At 52.9% G+C, this 22,354-nt stretch overlaps 7 protein-coding genes across 7 annotated transcripts; 4 read left to right on the forward strand and 3 right to left on the reverse strand.

Annotated features, from left to right (window-relative positions):
• Nucleotides 1-719: 719 nt before the first annotated feature.
• AYO21_09054 (hypothetical protein) lies at nucleotides 720-1,031 on the reverse strand (the record flags this gene model as incomplete). The annotated part of the gene is made up of 1 exon (XM_022658992.1): nucleotides 720-1,031. One exon carries the CDS (start codon nucleotides 1,029-1,031, stop codon nucleotides 720-722), a length of 312 nt encoding a protein of 103 aa, XP_022508733.1.
• A 683-nt stretch (nucleotides 1,032-1,714) lies between these two features.
• AYO21_09055 (hypothetical protein) lies at nucleotides 1,715-3,801 on the reverse strand (the record flags this gene model as incomplete). Its single annotated transcript, XM_022658993.1, has 2 exons — nucleotides 1,715-3,576; nucleotides 3,630-3,801. The coding sequence occupies 2 exons, from the start codon at nucleotides 3,799-3,801 to the stop codon at nucleotides 1,715-1,717; spliced, it is 2,034 nt and encodes a 677-aa protein (XP_022508734.1).
• A 1,002-nt stretch (nucleotides 3,802-4,803) lies between these two features.
• AYO21_09056 (hypothetical protein) lies at nucleotides 4,804-6,858 on the reverse strand (the record flags this gene model as incomplete). Its single annotated transcript, XM_022658994.1, has 1 exon — nucleotides 4,804-6,858. The coding sequence occupies one exon, from the start codon at nucleotides 6,856-6,858 to the stop codon at nucleotides 4,804-4,806; it is 2,055 nt and encodes a 684-aa protein (XP_022508735.1).
• Nucleotides 6,859-7,964: 1,106 nt separating this feature from the next.
• On the forward strand, nucleotides 7,965-10,520 carry AYO21_09057 (hypothetical protein; the record flags this gene model as incomplete). Its single annotated transcript, XM_022658995.1, has 2 exons — nucleotides 7,965-8,003; nucleotides 8,190-10,520. 2 exons carry the CDS (start codon nucleotides 7,965-7,967, stop codon nucleotides 10,518-10,520), a joined length of 2,370 nt encoding a protein of 789 aa, XP_022508736.1.
• Nucleotides 10,521-14,028: 3,508 nt separating this feature from the next.
• Nucleotides 14,029-15,393, forward strand: AYO21_09058 (hypothetical protein; the record flags this gene model as incomplete). The annotated part of the gene is made up of 3 exons (XM_022658996.1): nucleotides 14,029-14,635; nucleotides 14,706-14,757; nucleotides 14,856-15,393. The coding sequence occupies 3 exons, from the start codon at nucleotides 14,029-14,031 to the stop codon at nucleotides 15,391-15,393; spliced, it is 1,197 nt and encodes a 398-aa protein (XP_022508737.1).
• Nucleotides 15,394-18,218: 2,825 nt separating this feature from the next.
• On the forward strand, nucleotides 18,219-19,358 carry AYO21_09059 (hypothetical protein; the record flags this gene model as incomplete). The annotated part of the gene is made up of 1 exon (XM_022658997.1): nucleotides 18,219-19,358. The coding sequence occupies one exon, from the start codon at nucleotides 18,219-18,221 to the stop codon at nucleotides 19,356-19,358; it is 1,140 nt and encodes a 379-aa protein (XP_022508738.1).
• Nucleotides 19,359-20,348: 990 nt separating this feature from the next.
• On the forward strand, nucleotides 20,349-22,081 carry AYO21_09060 (hypothetical protein; the record flags this gene model as incomplete). The annotated part of the gene is made up of 3 exons (XM_022658998.1): nucleotides 20,349-20,431; nucleotides 20,517-20,921; nucleotides 21,079-22,081. 3 exons carry the CDS (start codon nucleotides 20,349-20,351, stop codon nucleotides 22,079-22,081), a joined length of 1,491 nt encoding a protein of 496 aa, XP_022508739.1.
• Between the last annotated feature and the right edge of the window lie 273 nt (nucleotides 22,082-22,354).

Below are 22,354 nucleotides of genomic sequence, written 5' to 3' on the forward strand. Positions count from 1 at the left end.
GGCTGGATAGCCCGTCAGTCGTCCTGACTTGCTCCCTCCCCTCCAGCGTCACCATCACCACTCCCACCGACCTCGCCGCCAGCAGGCCCTAGACCTTTAGATACCTTACTGATGCGGTACTCAACGGTGAGCCTGCCTTCTCCCACGATAAATCTACCAGCACCGACAAAGAGCGCCTGTTCCAGAGCCTTGTACCGCATCGATCCAGTCTCAAACGACACCTGTATGACTTTTTCCCACCAAGCACAAACCCCAAGAGGGATGCCAAAGGTCAGCATCAAATCAGCACCAAACGCATCAACACAACATCGAACCGGTCAGTGAAAGAACCGGCGGTGTGCCCCGTTCGACTTGGAAAAAGGAAAATGGGTAAAAGCTTCGAGACGTACAGGAATGGCCAAAGTCTGTGGACCTGGCATTGACGCTGCGCCCGAGGATTCGGCGCATCTCGTTCGTAATATCAACTATTCCGGTGTAGTGGATGTGTATAGTCTGCAGCGCCTCCAAAAGGAGACCTGGTGGTCAGTTATACGCTCTCCCGACGTACTCCTCAACTGTGGCCAGGGGCACACAGCGTTGAGGAAATCCTAGATGGACCACTTGGGCAGGCAAAGAAACTGACCTCTCCATTCTGATCTCTGGCATTCCTCGCGAGAAAAGGGCATCCAATCAGCCTTCTCTCGACAGATGTCCTCGACGGTAGAATGAGAAAAAGGCACTCACCCAACAATCAAATCACTCCTCAACCGCATCCGCCCTCCGTCCGGGTCATTGTGCACGTAATCCACCCCCTGGCCCCGTAACCTCGCGTCCACCCTCACAGGAAAGCCCGGCTCGCTCACAAAGCTTCCGGACACGAGGGGTACAACCGTCAGCGGCGTGCCCCGCGAGAGCGAGCCGATGGGCGTGGCGGCGCCGATGACGATCGTGAGGTGGAACGCTGGCTGCAAGCTCGGGTGGTCGGCCAGGGTGGAAGGGCGTGTAGCATACGGAGTGTCCGCTTGCGCGGCAGAAGAGTTGGGAGTAGCCATTTGACGGAGGCACAGCTTAGATGTCAACCTGGAGTAGACGTGGTGGAAAGGAAGCGCATTCGACGGGCGTCCTTTCTCGTCTTGAACGGGCCGTGCAGGGTTTTCCTTTCCTTACGAGGTACAGAGGGGACAAAGACGAAGAAGAGCCGTAAGGATCATCCTTTTCACCACCTCACATCTCTTGACAATATAGAGCTGGAGAAAACCAGGAGAGTTGGAAATGTCGGTCAGACCCGATCAAGAACAACAAACGGGCTCAGAAAGACGCAAAGACGCAAAGAGTAAAACACGAGAGTGTACGAGATATATAGAATCTGATGGGGTAATTAGTAGACAAATAATGCCTTGTCATGTCTACCCAGTTACTCACAGACCCCGCAGTTTCGTCGTCGCCATCATTGTCGCTGTTGCCGCCTGCAATCATCATGTATCTCTTATACAAAAATAAAACATCCACACTCGTGATAATGTATACGCCCGACGTCAGCAGAAAAATCAACTACATTCTCCATTACATCGTAATTCGTCGGGTCACTATCCTGTCCCGGTTCCAAAGACCTCTCCCGAATCCAGCAACATAGTGGAAACAGCAGTCGTTGGCTCATAACATGACTGATCGTACATTGAGAGAAGGATAAGACATGGCCCACCGAGGGGGGAAAAACAGTATTGGTGCTGCCTGGCTATTCTTCCAAGCCAGACATTGAGCCAAACCGCTGGTCGATCTCATCGTCAGGCTTCGTGTGCACAAAAGCCCGTTTGATAAACACCTTCCATAGATGGTTCTTGCGAGTTTTTGTCTTGTGCTTGTCACCCTTGTTCTTGGACAAATCAACATCTCTCTCCACATCCTCGAGGTCTTCATCACTCAGCTTCAGGCTGTCTCGTCCCATTCTCTCGGCCAGATCCAGCATCGACCGCACGGTCAAGTCTTGTATTCGATAGGCGCTGTCGTTCTTTGTTGTGTACTCGGTAAAGTATGCGAAGTGTTTGTAAGGATCTTTGTTGGACGACTTGTCCTGGTGCATCTGCTCGTGGATTCGAGTCAGATTGGCGTAATATTGCGTCAACGATACCAGAGACAGCGGCTGTGGAGAATATGCCGGACCAGGAGGAGATGAACTGGATGGTGGTTTGGGCACTGGAAAGTTGGGTTTCTTCGGCTTCTTCTTCCTCTTTTTACCTTTCTTTTTCTTCTTAAGATCGTGGATATCGTTATTTGTGTCGACATCGTTGTCAGACTCATCTTCCTCTGTCTCCTCAGAGACCTCTTCCCGATTCGCCGAGCCGTCGACATGGTGTTCGACCGCAGGTTTTCCAATCGCGCCTTGGGCTGGGTGGTCATTCTCCATCCCTGTAATGTTGTACTCCACCACTCGAAGAGTAGGAAAGAAGTTGGGAACAACGCTCGGAGACACTAATGTCAAGCTATATCTCTCCCCCCAAGGTCCACCGATGGCCTTTAGAAACTTCGCGAGTTCCTTCTCCTCATCCTTCTTTCGAGTATCGACAGTGTTGTTGGATACTTCCTCGCCACCCATACGCAGATATGAATGTCCAGCTGGTGGTGTGGGTAATTCTGACCAGCCTGACCTCAGTTCATTCAAGTATTGTGCCTTTGCGGCGAGGGAGAAGGTGTTGTCTGGTTGCGACTTGAAGCGCTGGATCTTATTGGGTCCATCGTCGATGCCTTCAATCTTGAACTTGTAATGCAGTTCTTTGACGTCCTGAAACATAAAATGATCGATGTTCATGTGTCCAAAGATCGAGGTGATGATCACATCTCGATATTGTCTCATCCACAAGGTAAACTTTTGGTAACAGCTTTCATCCCAGTTTTGTTTGCTCTCAGTCCTGGCTGGAGGGACATGACCGATGAGAATGGCTTTCATGCCTCGGTCGCGGAGGAATTGCAGTTGGATTCGAAGCCATTCCATGTGCTCGTAACCTGGCTCTGACTTCAAGTCGCAGCCATCGACTGCCGAGTTCGAGTCGAAGAAGTATAGGGTGTTGAGGCTAAATACTGCCAGTCTATTAGGTATAACTTCCGTGAAGAACCAGCCACCTCTTGCAAATGAATGGCGCTGTGCCTGTGGGATAAACGGCTCCCAGACATCCAGGTAGGTCCGCGTCCACTTGTTGGGCCCGGCGGTGAAGATATTGTGGGGGAGAATGTCGTTATTGCCAAAAGTAGGCACGATGGGGACGACAAAGTCGTTAGTCGGGTCCGGGTCGTGTATGTTGTCCGGCTTGCCAAAGGTCTCGACGAACTTGTTTACAACAAATCGATTGAGCTTGAGCACCTGCTTGTCTGACCGGGGAAGGCGGTCGTCGTTGTCATGGCGGGCCGAGTCGCCGGTCCAGACGACAAAATCGATCTCGTCCTTGAGGTTTGCCTCGATCCACTTGAAGGTGGCATTGACCAGGCTAATGGGTGTGTCACAGTCTGTTGTTTCTGCTCCGTAATATGCGGCACTGCCATGACCGTAATGGCATTGCTCTTCAGTATCGGAATGAGGTTTGTAGAAAGGATCGGGATGGAGGTCTGGAGCAACAGGTCAGCGCAGCTAGGGAAGCTAGGGGTTGCGGAAACAGTACCAGTGATGTGCAGAAACCTCCCGCGTAGCCTCCGAGGTGCAGGTTGCGACCTCAAGGTCGATGGCCCGTCGATCACTTGTTGTTGGCCATCATCGTTCCACGGAGTACTGGGAGGTGCTGCCGCTACGAGAGCTGCCAACAGCAGCAACAGGTAACGGGCAACGCGGGCCATGACTGAAACGCTGGAGGAAGTCACATGGACTTGACCTGGACGTGCAAACAAACTTCATCAGACAGCGACAAAGCGTGAAGCTGGTGAATGGGAGCGGATAAATCTTGCATGGAGAACGAAATCGCTCACAGTGGAACGTGCAAGAGACTCATGCGCAGGTCAAGGTCCTCGAAAAACGGGTTCAGGCTCAAGGGGAAACCCACGTCATCCAGCGAATGGGGGTCCGACACCCAGCTCGGTTCGACTGGCTGGGAATCCCAGGCACCTGCGGAAGGAGGCCTCTGGCCTGGGCGAGCCTAATAATTTGACCAACCGCCGCCCCTGCAACGGCCTAGTGAGCCACTGGATGCCCCCGCGATGCGCCTGCGATGGTCAGGCACGGGGCGAGAGATTCTGGAAGTAATAGCCGGACATTGTGCAAGATTGCGTCATACAAGGCCCTGAATCCGCACAACAGCGTGTCAGCTCCCTCGTGAGACTGCGCTGTAGATGAGTTGAACCAAGATAAATATCGACTGTGGGAGTTTAGGAATGGACTTCTGCCCTCGCTCCGTCTTACAACCTTCGCATGATCTTGCAACTGGCCCCCTCTCTCAAGAACAGGTTGGCACTGCACTGCTGCAACCACCCAAAACTCAGACTGTGCGGTGAAGGCGTTGCAAGGCCAATTAGCAGAACCGAGCAATACACGTGGGCTTCATCGCGCTCTCAGATGACTTGGGCGCCTGCCCTCCTTTACGGGAGCTGACACCCTCCTTGGTCGCGCTCCGAGTGATCTAGGTTTCTTGAACCCTGGTGTTGGATTCTAATAGGGGAGATAAGATTGCGTGGTCTGCGTGGTTTGGGATAAAGATGGTCCAAAAGAGGCTTGCACATCTTTTGTCACTGCTGGTGCCGTTGACCGACTCGCGGCATCGAGGCACGCGACAGAAGTCATCCCGCACTATTTCTAGGCAGTTGAGCCTGATGTAATTTCGGAGGCATCAAAGACCAATGCTGCCCTCAACTGCGTCCGCCGTAAAACTCATAGCTCCGCCGAGGCAGGGATCCAGGTGGCATCGGATACATGGGGGGCATGTGATAGTCTTCTGGTGGGGTCAACATCGATTGTTGCTGCATATCAGGTTGGACAGGGTCGTGATTGATTGGAGGGCTCGGAAGTTGAGACCCTTCATATGGATAGGCATTCGTAGCTGGATAGATATTGCTTGCCATACTGTTATATCCAATGCCAGCGGTCGTTGAAGCATTGACATGGGCCGTGTTGGTGTACTGCGCTGCGCCCATCTCCAGCTGTCTGCTCTTCAGCCGTGAGAAGAGAACGGCCGATTCTTGTTCGAACTTCTCGCGCATCTCTGGCATAGACCACCGGTGTCGTGCAAAGTCGAGAATCTCAATGATCTTCTGGAGGCAGATGGTCGCCCGCTGACCATTATCTAGGGGAACACTGTTGGCGAGAGGCGAGCCTTCGCGAATGGCATGCGTCGTCTTGATGAGCCGATCGAAATCCGACCACATCACTTCCACAAACTTCTGTCCCACGTATTTTGCTCGACTGATATCCGCGAATGTCAGGTATGCGTGCCAGCCCACGTCCTGCGTGATCGGTTGCAGAAGATCCGCGTATTGGGCTGAGTATTCGAACACAAGCTCTTTGTTGAGATCCGTCATACTGCGTGCAGGAACACGCTGGTTGGGCGAGACCACCAAGATCTGACAATACAGCCTTTCAACGTTGAAGAGCATCAAATGCCGCTGTGATAGTGTCGTGGGGATGGTGGAATACCAGGCGTGGATATCGTTGGATACAGAGCTGGCATAGGTAGCTGCCGTAGCCAGAGGCCATTGAGACCGGGAAGACCATCTTGTGCTCTGATAGAAGCTAGACTGAACGCGGCGAATGTCAAACATATAGAGGCATGGCCTGATCGAACGCTGGAAAACCGGAGATTGGGATGACTCCGACGCTGATTCTGGTAGAGGCACCTCGGAAGCGGAATCGTCGGTGAATGAGAATGCCCGATCAAGAGACATGCTGACGAGGCGGTCCAAAGCGTAAACACAATGGAATATCCTTCTTCGCAGGTCCAATTCATCCTTGCTGATCTTCGTCTCTGGAGGTGGCTCGCAGTGCAGCCCCAGATCGACCATGAGGCGAGCTGCCATGCCTACGAGGTACCAGGGATCATAGTGTGCTGGGTCTACCAGTGAGTACTGTACCAGAAGGAGGAGAGCCTGCACTCCAGCAATGGATCCAGGATGTAATACGTAGCAGGCAAGTCCTCTAGCTGCCGACATGTGTTGTAGTGCTGTCTTGTCATTCTCGTCTCCTTTCCGTTGCGAGCTCGAGGCATAGGCGATGGCCAGAATCAGGCGTACATACCACACGTCCAAGGGGGTCACAGTCGATGAGATCGCAGAAGACTCGTGATAGATGCGAGACAAGCTAGACATCAAGTCTGTTTCGGAGAAGAAGGGGAAGAGGACAAATATGTTTTCAAGGTATTGATTGATCATGGGAGTGATGGCGTATCGAGGGGGCAGCCCTCGCGATTCAAGAGGAGGTAGCTCTCCTCTTGCCGCCGCCGAGAGGAGAAGCTTCGCAAATGACATGGTCGAGGTAAACCCATGGAAATCGCGCGAGGTAGCGTTGACAGTGAGGAAGCCAAAGTCACTGACCAGCTCGTCAACATCCGAAGCCTCTTTTCGGCGAGCGCCGCTTATCTTTCGTCGCTGGGGAGGCCGGCCCGTCGTCAAGTGCGTGCTAGACAGCGTCGTTTGACTGGCAGCCTCCGCTCGCGCAGCATTGATCTTTTTCTGTAGCCGTTGAGCAGCAGCTTCGAGGGCTGCGACATAGCTTCTTTCCTTGCCCCGCGCAAATTCATCGTTGGCGCTTGTGCAACTGGTTGCTTTGCCAGATCTCTCACAGGCAGAACAAGCGGGCAGTTTTCCGTCGCATTTGATTTTCGCAGAGCGACACCTCGCGCACGCAGCCACAGGTCTGGACACCCTCAGTGAGGGAGCTAGGAGGGCCTCGATGGACTCGCTCTTCGTCATGACTGAAGAAAGGAATTCGGAGGTGATAGTCAACACATTTCTGCTCGATACGTGTAGGTTTTCCTGAGGATATCGACAACAATGAAATTGTTGGCGCTGATCTGTGACGCTATCTTTACCAGCCAGAGTCTGAGTAGTGCGACCTCGATGGTGAAGGACGGGTGCGCTGTCTGGTAGAGGGCAATGAGCAGAGATGGCGATCTGGCGATCTCTTTTACGACTGACTTGAGCTGAATTGTAGCTGCTGCCGTTGTCTTCTATTGTGGTTGGTGACGATGAGGGATGTGTCTTGCTCTTTGACGATTGACGACGATCAAGTGAACATTTCGGCCAAGGGGCTCATCCATGGAGGGGTCGGTGGGCACTGACCTTTCATCATTGGGTCCCCTCTTTTGGTGGCGGCTGGGGGTCCCGGGCACTTCTCTCGCCTGTTCCCCACCCAATGGGAGAAGCGAGTCGAGGGCCAACCCCTATTAGACTTCAGCCGCGGGGGATCCGTGAGCGCCTGGACCCCTTCAGGGCCTCGATGGCCTCTGCCCAAATACAGGCATGACAGGACCCCTACTGCTACTGGACAGGTAAGCATCCAGGTACTGGGCGAATAGGCGTCGTCGCAGTCCTCCCTGACCTTGTGCTGTCCTCCTCAGCTTTAGGATTTCAGCTCCGTGTCAATTCTTCAATCTGAGCTGCACAGGAGCCAAATCCTCTTGACAGGTCACTGACACTCCAGCTCGTCAACATCTGTGGCCGACCGTTACATCTGGCCCCAGAACCTGGATCTGTCACCAGGCGAGCAGAAGAATGTTTTGTCCTGTTGAAGCCCACCCCTCGCTGCTGACAGGCTCATCCGGGTTCCGCTAGGCGGTAACCCTATGCCCAAACTCTCAGCGCAATCCAATGGTGTCTGGCCTCACCTAATGCACTGTCCAACATCCGATCATGAGCAAACTTCCCGTACTTTATTTCATCACTGGCAGGCCACGCACGCATCATGAGGAATGGATATCGATCTCCCTTGCAGGCCGCCTTCACCATCTTTGACCACCTGAACATCGACCCTTTGCTATCCGCTTGCTGAATTGATGGCAGACAGCGAACATGCGACAATGGCTGACTCGCCGGAAACGGCTCGAACCCGGGATAAGGTACACCATACGGTAACTGCATGTGTACGATGCAGACAGGTGAGCCTTCTTCTTGTCCTGCCAGATTTCTTGAGAGAGTCAGTCCTAACGTTTTCGCAGAGAAAAACCCGATGCGACCCCGCGCTTCCTCGGTGTGAGCCTTGTGAAAGGAGCAATGCGCACTGCGAATACTACGATTCGGCCAAGAACAGAACCATTCCGCGAACATACATCACGTCCCTGCAGGAGACGGTGCGCCGGCTCAACGAGGAACTCAAGGCATTGCAAAAAGAGGAGGAATATGAACCGGACCACGAGGCTATGGCGCGTGGCGCTGGGCTGGTCAAATTCAGTGAGAACGATGAATCCCGATTTCTGGGGCCTTCAAGTGGCATTGCCATCACCCGTTTTGTCATGGAATTCGCAAAGCAGAACTCGCTCCGGAGAACCATCAAAGACGTCGTCCCGCAACACGCCGCTCAAGAGATCAAAGACAAGTTTGACGCCGAGAGCAGCAAGCCTACGTCGAAAGTATATCCTCTCATCAGTTCGGTCGCCGCCCCAGATCTTCCCAACAGTGTCCTCATGGATGAGCTTGTGGACATATACATGGTGAAAGCCCAATACATGCTCCCGCTTCTTCACGAACCCTCTTTTCGGAAGGAGCTGCAGGCTGTATACGACGGATCAAAGGACCCAACTCTTAATTTCCAAGTCCGTCTCGTTGTGGCAATCAGCATGCAGAAGCTAGATAAGCAATACGCTGGGCTGGCTGACAGCTACTATCTGGCTGCGCTTCCGTTTCTGACAGGTGCTGTTCAGAAGATGGATTTATCGACGCTTCAATGCTTCGCGCTCATTGCGCAATATTCGTTGCTCACACCGACTCGAACCGCAGCGTATTGGGTGGTGGGAATCGCAGCGAAACTATGTCAAGAGCTGGGTTTATGCGAAGAAGAGACAATTCATCGACCGCCTTCCGGTGCCAGGCCCAATGCCCTAGAGGTGGACATGCGACGACGTTTGTTTTGGATCATAACGTCCATGGAGTATGGACTTGCCCACAGTCTCGGCAGGCCGAGTGCCTTTGGTGTAACTGTCGACAACATCAACGTCAACTTTTTCGAACTTTGCGACGATAAATATATCAGTGCAGACGGACTGCTTACTGGTCACCATCCAATCATGAAAAAGTGCATCTCCATCCACTTCTTCAAGATGAGGCTGCTGCAGGCCGAGATCAGGCGGACTCTATACCTGAAGAAGCGAGAGGCACCTGTGCATGATCAAGACCCGTGGTTTCACCAAATGCTGACCAAGATCGACAACTGGGTCCGGGATTGCCCCAAGAACGACGAGGGATCTGGCTTGAGCGAGGCCTGGTTTATTGGTCGCAAAAACACCATGATAGTGTTCATGTACCGACCGTCGCCGCAAATTCCCAGTCCTTCTCTTTACGCAGCCCAGCAATGCTATTCTGCAGCCACGTTCAACATCCAACTCCAGAAGCGCCAGGTCGAAGGGCATTTGATCGATATTACCTGGATTTTTACTCAAGCCATCTTTATGGCGCTTAATACAGTGCTCTGGTGCCTGTCATATCCTGGTATCAGACAACAGCATCCCTTGGAAGAGGTCCAGGTGCATATCCAGGACGCACTCAGAGCGATCGACCTTTGCGCCGACCGCTGGCCGGGGGTACGCTCTGCGCAACAACTCTACGAGAACCTTGTGTATGGTTGTCTCAAGGCATACGAAGCCGACAGCAAGGAATCCCCTGCCTCGCAATCAGATTATGTCTCTTCCACAACGACACAAGACCTGAGCTCAGCAGCAGCTTCACAGTTTGCGAACAGTCCAGCCAGTACCACAAATACGTCAATCTATGGTGCTCAATCCCCCCAGTCGATCCATAGTGTGCACACCACAGCAAACAACCACAACTTTAAGAACGCGGCGGCTGGCTACATTGACCATTCTGCGCAACAACCGTTTCAGCCTCAACCGGAGATGTTCCCTACATCAACACAACCAATGGCCAATCCGCAACAACAGTATATCCCTACAACCAGCCACCAAACACTGCCCCGCATTGACGCCACAGCGATGCACTACAGTCTGCCTGGTTTCGACCCACATTCTTTCCCAGCAACGAGCGGCGCCAGCGCGGGTCCTGGTGGTTCGTGGACAGCTGGACCTCTTATCCCAGGAGTTATCCCCGGCTTGACGGGGTCTCCCAACATGAATTACGACGACCTTCCATACCTTGCCCCTTTTGGTCACGAGTACAGTCGATACATGGGGCAATCATTCCCTCCACCGGGCTCGCACGGGTCTTCTAGAGCGGTAGCAGGAGGGCATCCTGGTACAGCTGCCAACGCAAGTGGCCCGGGCGATTATGCAATGCAGAGCCTGAGTTCCCAGCAACAAATGGAACTTATGGCCATCTTGGAGAGTGAGCGAAGCAATGGTCAGCTGCCGGATGTGAGTGGCATGGTTAGTGACGCGACGACTTTTTATACGGCACAGTTGCCGTGATTGCAATATCTACCCTTCACTGATACATCAGATATGAGCTTGTGGCCTCCTGGCGAGACTCGAAGGGGGGAGATGTTGGACAACAGGACAAGGACGTGACGGGGCAACATTATTCGCCCAGTGGTATTTCTGCCTGGTTGAACGATTCGCACCGAGTCTATTCAGTCCCCCGGCATATGGTCTCATTCCAAAAGGAACGGCCGATGCTGATTGTCTCTTCTCTGGAATACGATTTGTCACCTATGTATCTGCCGGCTCGATCCAGCAGATTGGTGCCGAATGGCTCCGTTTTTAGCTGTCGCCATCAACAATTTAGCTTTAGGAAAGGTATGCCTGAAGAGACGATTTTTGGACAAGGCTTCAAGGCGGACATGCTCTCCCATTCGCGCGCCCCCCTACCTGCCAGAGGCAGACTCGGAGGTCTCCCCCTGCGCGTGGACTGTCAAGAGCCTAACTTCGGTCCTCAAGGCATCGAGTTGAGCCAGGGCGCACCGGTACACCCTTTAGTTGTTGGGAGACCAGGCATATCATCACGAACTGGTGTCGGCCGCTGGATGCCTCGCTCAGACTAATGTCCGCCGTCGAATCGATGGTCGAGTTATTCTCCAACGTGGTGGCACAACATCATGCAAGGCAACGCCAAGCATGTGTGGTGTCCAATGGACATGGCATGGAATATGTATAGAAGCAGTGGCAGGCGCAGACATTTGGCTTTTTGGAGTGCAGGGGACCACAGGCTAGGCGCAAGCGACTGTGGCGGGTTACCAAATGAGGAGAGTCAAGGATGCATTGCCCTCTGATGCACAATTACAATTGATAAGCGAAGCAAGCTCAAGTTTCACATGGACACGACGAGTATCTACTCAAGTATATCCCATGTACCAAGGACCAAGTACTCGCTGTATGAGGTGGAAAGGTATCCGTGCGTGTCATTGCCTCACAACCGCCATGGCTGATCCACGGAGGATTCTTGTCCCGAACACGAGGTACACATGAAAACCTCGTATGCGCCCCGTACAAGGAGATTTGTTCTAGGTTATTTTACCACTTAATCACATACCTATCCTTAGCCTCTTTAGCATCTTTAGTATCCTTGGTAGACGTAGGGACACGGAAGATGTGCGGAATAGTAATCATAATCATCTTCATCGAACAAGTTCTAAGTACCAAGTCCCAAGCCCATTATTACCGAAGACTCGGTACTCGACACTCGGCGGTACTTTACTTGTGCCTTTTCTGGTGTTTCTGCCCGAATTATTGCGTCATTCGCCATCAATCGCCCCTACTCAGCGAGCAGTACCGAGGACTTGTGTATCTCGCCTCATGGTGGTCCGTGGACAGACACACACGAGACATGTGAGGTGAGTGAGGTGAGAAACCGGGTACAAATTCGCACAAACTGTTTTCCCGCAGGCCGGCGGGCGACGGAGTGGCGCTGTGATTGAATTGATTCTAACTTTGGGTTCTGGGGACTCGACGGGGACGGGGGTCGATGACAATTCGAAGCCAGACAGACAAGAGAGGTTCAAGGTCCGTGACGTGGCATGGCATTGTCACCCTCTGCTGGTGGTAATACGTGTGCAAAGTACATTGTACTGATAAGCTGTAAAGCTGTAAAGCTGTAAAGGTAGAAAGGTGCAAGGTGCAGGTGGAGGTGGACGCGATGGACCAATCCTCTCTCTTACTAAGAGATATGTTCTCGTTACTCGTACGGAGGGAGTACCCTCGTAGGTAGGTACTGTACTTGTGCTTTGTAGATTCTGACTGGGCAAAGCTGGCGTCAATAAACGCACTGCCATTGGGTACAAGTACTCGGTACCTTGTAAGTAGATAGATACCCTTGCTTGTCTTGGAACTCTTTGTCCCGGCAAGCCTGGTAAAACCCACGGCCGTTCCGGACTGTTGGGAAACTCATCGAACAACGAACAGAGATGAAGGGGAATCGGGGATGGAGATTGGATGGATGGAGACGAGACGAGATGGGAAAAAGGGCTCCCTTGATGGATTCATTGGTCACTGGAATTCACGGGCATGGGACAGGGACACGGACACAGCCACACACGCATTGTTCGTTTTGGTAGGCCTTGTTCGCTTAATATTAGCAGGCACTGGGCGATTGGCAGCGTGTCTTGGGTGTTGACCAGCCACACCTACATACGGAGCAGACCAGGTCTTTCGCTTGATGATGGGCTTGGTGGCCCACAGTGCCGAGTGTAATGATCTTCGTACGAGATACGACTCCCTTCCCTCGTACTTGTATCGAATACCGAGCTGCTAGGTAGTCACGTAGTGTGGCTTTCCACCAATGTACCCGGTACCTATGACGAAACCCGTTGTTGTACTCTGTACCGAGTACTTGTACATACATAACCTCTCTCGACCATAATAATCAATGGAAGAGTGAGGCGTAGTAACCCTGCTGCCCGGTCGCCCGGTTCTTGGTCCGTCTCTTGGTTGGTTGCTGGTCTGAAAAGGGTTTATGTACTCGGTACAAGTACACATTACTCTGGGTACAAGTACCAAGGCGGTCCAACAAATCACTCAAAATCAGCTCAGCTAATCCACCTTACCTTGTCATCAATCTCTGCATCTACAAGCACAAGTTTATGTAATATAGTCACGATTCCCATTTTCACATGCTCCGACAGGAAAGCATTGTACATGCCCTGATACCCGCGTATTGCACTCGTTAGGGCGCATCTCGTTCTTCTTTCTCGGAAGGAAAGTACAAGTAGTCGGTGGCTCGTACTTTGTAGGCAAGTGGACAATCATCAGCCACAAAAGGGCCCAAAAAGTCGTGGCGCTCCAGCGTCTATTGGTTAGACAAATACGAGCTAACTGCCTTTGGAAAAACTCCGCGTGCAGGGGGGTCCGATTTAGCTTTGATACCTCGGCATCTTGTTCTAAATTGACCAACCAGCGTCGACCGCGGTCTCCGATGGCCCCGTGGTGCCTGAGGCTGTGCACGACGCGGGACCTATTGCGAGGCCTTTTGTCCCCCAATCCACCTTCAAGCTTGATGCAAACCCCCCCAGTTCGAACAAGAGCCGCAAAATCCCATCGACTTTTGCATCCGTGCCCCTTACCTAAACCAAGTCTGAGCAGCCACACCAGTGGCTTGGAGATGCTAGATCTGGATGAAGTGGACATGACCATGACGCACACTGGTTTGGCGTCTGTTCGCATCACGCCGCATCCACGGGTGGCCCAGCCTCGAGCCATTATCAACTCCCCCCAAGTTCCTCCGCCCCGAATGCTCTATTTGCTTCAAAAATCCCCGAGTTTTCTAAATCTCATCTACCCACAAGTTTCATTCAGTCTACGAAAATATGCTCCCGTTCAGATTCTTCTCTCCCCCCGCTCTCCTTCCACGGCCTTGACATTTCCTTGTCCTCGTTGTTTCTTTCAGTCCCAGACCGCTGGCCGGTTTCCTTTCGTCCTTCCTACGAGTGCCATTTATCCTTGGCGCGTAAATTGATTGGTCGTATTCGCTTTGCCACCCGCCGTCATGGAGCAATTCAGGATTTCTTTCTCGACTCCCAATGATGCCATTCAGCCGCTGGCCATGCTGACTGGGAGAATGATCGACAGTCCATCTTCGGAGCTGGAAATCCGATATCCTGTCCAGATGGGGAACCAAACACATAGGCCAGTTGCCACCCCAATGGGTCCAGCATATGCATTCCAACAAGCGACCTGGTCACCGCTCTTCGACCAAAGCCGAATCGGTTTCGCCAATAACAATTCGCAAACATCCCTTTCGCATCGTCAAACATCAAACTCACATGCCATCTTGGCCACAATCATTGGTCGACAGGATATTGCAATCTTTCGAGACACGGTATGCAGCTACCTTCGTCTGACGTCCGCTTTGTGGACTGAGTTGTACAATCCTCGAGAATACTCCACCGCTCACCACCTTCTAACTCGCTATCTCTGCCAGGAGTATGGCAGACTCCCTCCTGACTTGTGGCGCTTGGTCAATGAACTCAGAGATCAGTATGATTTTGAGCATTCGCGTTTTGAGTGTATCGACATCATCTCCTCAATCCCAATACCGCCAGATCTGATTTCCGGCGGCTTAGAGGCTACTGGGCATGGAGGGCGAGACTTTGGTGACTCCTGCAATCGCCCGGTCCCTCGTGCATCGGAAGGGAACAGTTCTCTCGCATCTCACGTTTCCAGTCCAGGTCCTGGTCAAGGTAGTCAAACAAGATCCACGACGCCAGTTTCGATGGTGGGCGGGAGGAAAAAATTCCAGAGTCCTACCTATCAGAGGGCAAAAGGAAGGGCACCAAAAGGAGAGAGATACAAATGCCCTTACATGAATTGCAGGCATGATGCTTTCAGGAATGCTGGAAACTTCAGCAACCACATGCGCAACTGCCACGCAGAGTCGGAGTATCGCAACCGGAATCCTGCAGAGTTCCTGGTGCCAGACTCATCGCCTCAGCCGAGTAATCAGGGCGACACCACATCTTCGGTCGTCACAAGTGCGAGCGACTCGCCCCTGACTCAACGACGATTGTCCCAGGAGTCCTACGGTGGTGGAAATGAGATTTCGAACGCTCGCCAAGATGGTGTCAGATATGCGGGAGACTTCACTTTCACCACTGGCCACAATGGCTTCCAGATCAGCATGAGCCAGGGCGTGTTCGATGAAAGCTCTCCAGGACCATCTGGACCCAGTGGGCTATCTACCACTTCACTTCTGGAGGCCCTCAGCTTTGACCCGAGTAATCCTGGGTCACGCCTCGTCACATCGCAACATGAACGTAATCACGAGTCTTGCTATCCTCTGAAAGACGAAGCCGAATATGGTCAATTTCAAATGATGGAAGACCAAAGATGGAAGACGAGGCGAAGAGGCTAGCTCGGGTCGTCAGTAGCTCATTGTCACAAAAGGGAGTTTTGCTGTGAGGTTTTGGATGTCAGTTGAGTTGTCTATGCAGAACCTGGAAGCTCGGGTTGGGGTATAGGCTTCTGTTCGCTGAAATTCCTTTCCCTGCTCCAGCTTGGATTGACAGCCACGAGCCGACAAATGCGAAGGCTCTAGCACCTCTGGTAGGGTCCAGGCCCTTGGGTCACCTTTGGAACGCGATTTCCCGTATCTGATCCCCGCAGCCGGCGCCGCAGTAACCCTACCAGAATCAGCATTGACATGAGCACTACCAAAGCCGCCCAAAGAGCCAAACACGGGTCCGCCGCTAGGACTGCATGATGTGGTTGAAAAATTTGAGTCGGCAAGAATGTCGGCAGGGGTGCGTTCGTCTGATGAGGCGACCCGTGTTTGCAAAACGCATTTCCTGGTTGCGATCAACCCGACGGCCGCAGTGGGTGACTACCAGATGGAAGGAACTTTGTCCACAGTTTGCCCGCGTTGGCCGAACTGATGGTGGGGAGCCATTAAATGAAAAGGCGAACAGATGATATTCATCAAAATTTCGTCGTCTTCCATTCGATGATATAGAGATAAGTTGGAATCTGAAACACACCTGTTAGAGCTAATCTTTAAATGGGTTGGCCTTCTGACTGCGCGAGGAGGTCCAAGAATATGTCCAGGGACGCAGGGACGGGAGTATTGATGTATGTATGTCGACAAACAGTGCGAGTCAGCTGGGTAGGGTGCATTCCTGATTCCTATCTCCGCCACAACCGAAATCATGTCAAATTGAGGAAGCGTGGCAGCAAGTGATTGGGATTACGGATGTGGGCGGGATGCAAGGTTGCGCACCATGCTAAATAGGTAGCGGGAGATTCTAGCATTTGGCGGCAGGGACAACGGTCGAGCAGTTCCAAAGCGGGTGGTACACCTGCTTGCCCGCATGATGGAGCTGCTGGTAGCAGTTGAACCGTAGCGGGCCAGCTGGTGAACGGTGCGGTTCGTCGGTTCCTGATCCTCGAATGCAGGTCCCCACGGACTTTCGAGTCCTGGTGTTGCTGATGTCGAAGACTCTTTCGATAGGATCATGGACAGATCTGCACATATTCTAACCCTGGCCATCAAAAGTGCCCCCAAAACACAGTGCGAAGTGCAGTGTCGGAATATTATTTTTGGGTTGCGCCTCAGTGGCCCAAGCACGATGACGATGAGATGAAATTGGCCTCGACCAGCAGGAATCACAAAGCTTCAACAGATTAATTGCCCGATCAGCAACTCTAGGCGGTGAGGTATTGCTGTGTCGCGCAGAGCGACAGCTTGCAGGTGGACTGATTGCTGATTGCTGGAGAGCGCATCTTTCGTTGGAGCCTTCGAAGGGCTAGACGCTGTGTGGAGGAAGGAAACCGGAGCGCGATGAGACGAAGGGTGCCAATTTCGCCACAAAAACCAGTTATTAACGGGATGGATGACTCCATTCCCAGTGCTGCATTGCTTTCTGTGTAGGTAGATACCTACAAATAGTCGCACAGAGGCGGGCGGGAGGTCACGGTGCAGCGGCCAGGCACCAGTCCCACGTTTTCAGGTGAACCTCGTACGGGGATGACCGCGCTCCTTTAGGTATCGGATATGATGTTCCTCGGGTTTCAGGGGTGGCCCTTGGGGGCGCTGCTTTCGTTACGCAAGGGAGAGAAAGCGGGTGGCGCGGTGGTGGGCGATGGGAGCGATGGGATGGGATGGGATGTGGATGGGATCAATCGAAGCCAGTGAGAGAGATGACTGGCGGCGTGGAGCAATAGAGGCCCATCCCTGCTGAAACCCGTTCAGTGCCCGTGCCGTACGTTGAAGGTGATTGATCCATTGCGTACAAGTACCTACTTGGTCCAGGTCGTGGGACGAGATGAAAAAAAAACCACGTTTTGAGGGGAGGATGAAGGCTAGTGGGCTGTCGAAATGGGGGATTGGCGCATTTTGCATCCTTTTAGCTCCAAATGACGAGCAAAGACAACGCCATCACTGCCCCAGTGGATCACTTTTCAGGACTTGGGATCATAGCTCTGGGTCAAGCAGTCCGGCGTGGGCATCCCCCAGGGCTTGGAAGCCTGCCTCGCTTGTCCTCGTCGTGGGTACCCTCCCTGGCTCTAGTTAGGCTTGGGCTGGGCATAACCAGCCTCTATTATAAGCCTAACCTAACTGAGCCAGAACGTAACAAACTTCTTTGTTTTCATGTATTTTTTTCGTCCTTCCGCTACTCTTGCGACTCTCACCTGTTGTAGTCCAACAACTCATGAATGAATGATAGCCGTATCTGCCTTGCCTAACTGTGTTTGCTCGCTATGTCCCATCACAACGGTGTACCTCGCCTTTGGATATCATGCGCCCTCTCATACGCCCGCGTCCACGCTTCACGCTTACATCCTACATCACCCCGTTCTGGCCCATACCCCTCCGTCTGCGCTCTGCTCAACTCATTTGCACCTACAGCGTTCATATAATGAATGCACCCAGCCTATTTACTACCATCTTTTTTCTCACACTTTGTCCTCCATCCTTTTCCTAACCTTTGTCGGCAAACATCTCTTCGATTACTGTTGACTGCCACAATACCTGGCTACAATTGCCGCCCAAAAGTGACGCCTCGTGCCCTCACCGTTTATCCGCGCCGCCCAGTCTTCCTTTGCTTCGCACCACAACCAGGTCGACCTCCGATTGACCAACCCAGACGATCACGTTGAACCCTATCCGTCCTCCGTCCTCCGCATTGAATTCACTGAAAACCCCTGTGCCGTCTCCAGGCCTTGGACCAAGTACAGCACACCATGTTCAGCAATCACGTAGCCAATCCTCAAGGAAATCCGCCCCAGCACCTGCAGTCAAGCATATCAGCTCACTCCCAGAGCCATGCTGATACCTCACAATTCCATGCCATCTCGTCCAAAACTAACGAACTGACTCGTCACCAACACTTCCTCCTCTATTCGCACGTCATCCATGCCTTACTCCTAGCCGACGAGTGCGAGTTGTCCATGCTGAAGAGCATCCGTCAGAGAGCGCGGTCCCCCCTCTTCCGACAATTCTTCGGAAATGTTTACTTCACTCCTCCTCAGGAGATCTTCTGCTTGATCCTGCAAATCAGAGCGGACAAGAGCTGGGACACTATGAAGCAGGAGGTGCTGATGCAGGTCAACAATGCTCGACCTCATTCAGAATCTCCTATCACGAATCTTCCGAGATCGAGTCATGCCTGCACGGGCCCTGCTTCCATACCCACTTACACGAGATCTCGAGGGGATCCGTTCCATCCTCTTTTGGGCCCACAACAAACTCAACCCGGGTTTGTAACACAACATCCGGGACGGGTCGCAGGTGGTCCATCTCGCACTGCAGGGAGCCCTAGCTCTACTGAGGACCATTCGACGACGGCGAACCTTGGTCGAACTGCCCCGCCCGGACAGCGCTTCTTCTGTCCGTCAAAGAATTGCAAGAAGAACTACGCCCGACAGGGACACTACGAAAACCATCTGGAAAGGTGTCATGCCGAAATTGGTCCCCACAACCCTGCCGACTCCCTCCGCATTGTATACGGCACAAGACAGCCAAGTGCAGACGACATTAATGAACAGGGTCGAGCAAGAACGGCCAGAGGTACTACCGCGCCAACAGTTTCACAGCCAGTCTTAGCTACATCGATGCCGCCCTCATCCATTCCGTCTCCTCCCAGCCCTTATTCTGTCGCGTCATTTACGCTTCTGTCCGGTACCAGCCCACAGATCAGCCTTCCACAGAAACGGCCCCGAGACACGGAAATGTTATCGCCTGGCCTTCCACGTCATTTTCATAATAACTGGGACTTCAATCCCTTTGTCAGCGAGCAACAGTTATTGGTGACACCACAAAGGCAAACAAACTCCAATTCCAATCAATCCTTCTTTTCCACGGATTCTCATCTGGGAAGTTAACTCCTGAATAATCACTCCGTTGAGAGGCCCAAGTTTTACATACTTGTTCCACTTGCAATGGAGTTTCACCTCGGTGTCGTTTGAAAGTGCCGACACGGCTCTCCTCTTCTAAAACACCATGTCAGGGTTACGGCATCCCACGCAGGATGCCGATTGACATCAATGTGGACTTCTTCTTGGTGGATACATACCAGCACCCAGAGATACCAATCCCGGTACCAGTACGGGAAAGACAGTTTTATTATTTTCTTCATGCCTCCAGTGAATGTCAAGAGGACATTTGACAACGATTTATGATTTGATGACTTGGGTGCCAGAGGAGATAGGTCCTTATTGGGAACATGTTTTGGACGTCAACGGTGTTTGGGGGCTTAACGACGATGGTCTGTGTGCAGAGTCGCGACCATGAACGCCGCATACGGATCTACACTGTATTCCTCAAACATTGTCAGGGCTTGGAGTTGTTCTGATATCCTTTGGGCCAAGTCTGGGCTGACTTCTCTGCTTGTGACAAAGGCAGCCCAACCATTTGTTTGTTAGTGGTTTGTTTTACTTGGTTGGGAGATATCCATGTACAATTACAACTGGAGTTGATATAGGGCCATGTACTCGGGACGAGCCACGACGAGACCCATATCGGCGTCGATCGGCAGATGGTCCGCAGCACACGGCGACTCGCTAACAAGTTTGCAAGTACAAAGCATCGTGGCACCTGTGGATAATGATAATTCGTTTGTGGAGTCTTGTCTGAGCCTCGGCTAGTTAGAGTTCAACGATTTTCCCGGCCGCGGGGGATGTTTGATGATGGTCGCCCTCGGGCTCGAAAATAATGAGCGGGACGAGGTGGAGGAAGCCGGAGATAGTAATCAACAGCACTGGAACAAATATCAAACTCTCCTGCTATTATTATTACCTGCACATCCGAGAAGCTCGTTCACTATTCCTCATCTTCCCAAACACCCAGACTACCTCGTACAGCACAACACCACCATGTCCTTCCAGCAAAACGCCTACGTGCTTGGGGTGGGTCTCACCAAGTTCATCAAGCCTCGCCAATTGCGCACCTATCCTGAGTAAGTCTCACAGGGGACAACATAATCTCTAGTCTCTCACACCACTGGAGGTGCCATACCGAGTACTGACCAAAGGCTGCTGTAGGCTGGGCCTAGAAGCCGGTACCAAAGCTCTCTTGGACGCCCACATCACATACGACGATGTCCAGACTGGCGTGGCATGTTATTGCTATGGCGAAACCACGTCTGGCCAGCGCATCTTCTACCAGTTTGGCATGACCAACATCCCCGTATACAACACCAATAATGCCTGCGCTACCGGATCCACGGGCCTGCAGCTGGCACGGACGCTAGTCCGGGGGGGCATCGTCGACGTCGTCTTGGTGATTGGGTTTGAGACCATGAAGCCTGGCGCCATCAAGAGTGTGTGGGATGATAGACCGAGCCCCATGGGCTTAAGCACGAAGTTGATGGAGGAGACAAGGGGAAAGCATGACACCCCGACAAATGCGCAATACTTTGCCAATGCTGGATTGGAATACATGGAGAAGTAAGCCACAAACTCCCATGGACTGATCGCCTGTGTATGGGCGTCTTTCGCTGTTCGGCACGGCGTCCACCTCAGCGAGATCATCTGTGCCTCAAGCGAGGGCTGTTCCCCCCTTGTTCTCGATGGACGGGTTCATTGACCAGCTACTGCATCACAGATATGGCGCCTCAGCCCGCGACTTCGCCGAAATCGGCCGCATCTCTCACGAGCACTCTTCGCGCAACCCTTACGCCCAGTTCAACAACGTCTACACCCTCGAGGAGATCGAGAAGTCGCCCATGATCCACTACCCACTGACCAAACTCCAATGCTCGCCCACCTCTGACGGCGCGGGGGCGGCGGTCATCGTGTCTCAGCGCTTCCTCGAGTCTCGACCTGAACTCAAGTCCCGCGCTATCCTGATGGCCGGACAATCTCTGATGACGGATTCTCCTAGCTTGTTCTCGCGCTCCCCAATGGACCTCGTGGGCTTCGACATGACTCGACGTGCGGCCAAGGCTGCCCTCGCCGAGGCAGGTGTGTCCGCCCGAGACGTCAAGGTGTGCGAAGTGCACGACTGCTTCTCCACCAACGAACTCATTCTGCTCGAGGGTCTTGGGTTCTGCGACCAAGGCAAGGCCCACCTCATGGTGAGGAACGGGGATATCACGTACGGTGGCAAGGGACCTGTTGTGAATCCCTCTGGAGGGTTGATCTCCAAGGGCCATCCTCTAGGTATGTCAGAGTTCCACACCACCTTATGTGCCCTCATCCATGAAAAAAATCCTCCCAACAACAGTCAGACAATGTGGATGCATGCTAACCCAGCCGGGGACCAAATAGGAGCCACTGGCCTCGCCCAATGCGCCGAGCTCGCGTGGCAACTGCGCGGATGGGCCAACAACGGCCGTCTGGTCAAGGACATCGACGTCGCGCTGCAGCACAACCTCGGCCTCGGCGGCGCCGTCGTCGTCACCATCTACAAGCGCGCCGACGGCCGCAAGAACACCGACGTCACGGAGACCGACGCCCAGATCGCCCAGGAGAGCGGTGTCGGGTATAACCCCGCCGTCGAGGCCCGGGGCATCACCCTCGCCGACTTTGAGAAGATCAAGAGCAAAAAGGCCCCCTCCGCGTATGCCCTCGGCGAGACGGCCGAGAAGTTGCAGGCCAGGCTGTGATCTATCCTTTGCGGTTTCTGTGGTGGTGACAAGGTGTGAGAGGTGAGGTGAGGTGAGGTGAGGCTTGTGATGGATGAGTAGTGCGATTTCTCTTTCCGTATGGTAAAACATTTTGTACTCTATCTACGATCGTCCCGGCAGCCCCGGTTACCTGGCAGCTCTGCTCTGGTTCGAAATCAAAAATTATAGAAACGTGGAAATAGAATGCATCGCTTACTTTTCGTTTGGTGTCAGCCTTGGTGTCAGTCTTAATTATCGTTGACGTGGTCGAAG

This window comes from Fonsecaea monophora (genome assembly GCF_001642475.1).
Source record: "Fonsecaea monophora strain CBS 269.37 chromosome Unknown Scaff84, whole genome shotgun sequence".
Classification (NCBI taxonomy): Eukaryota; Fungi; Ascomycota; class Eurotiomycetes; order Chaetothyriales; family Herpotrichiellaceae; genus Fonsecaea; species Fonsecaea monophora.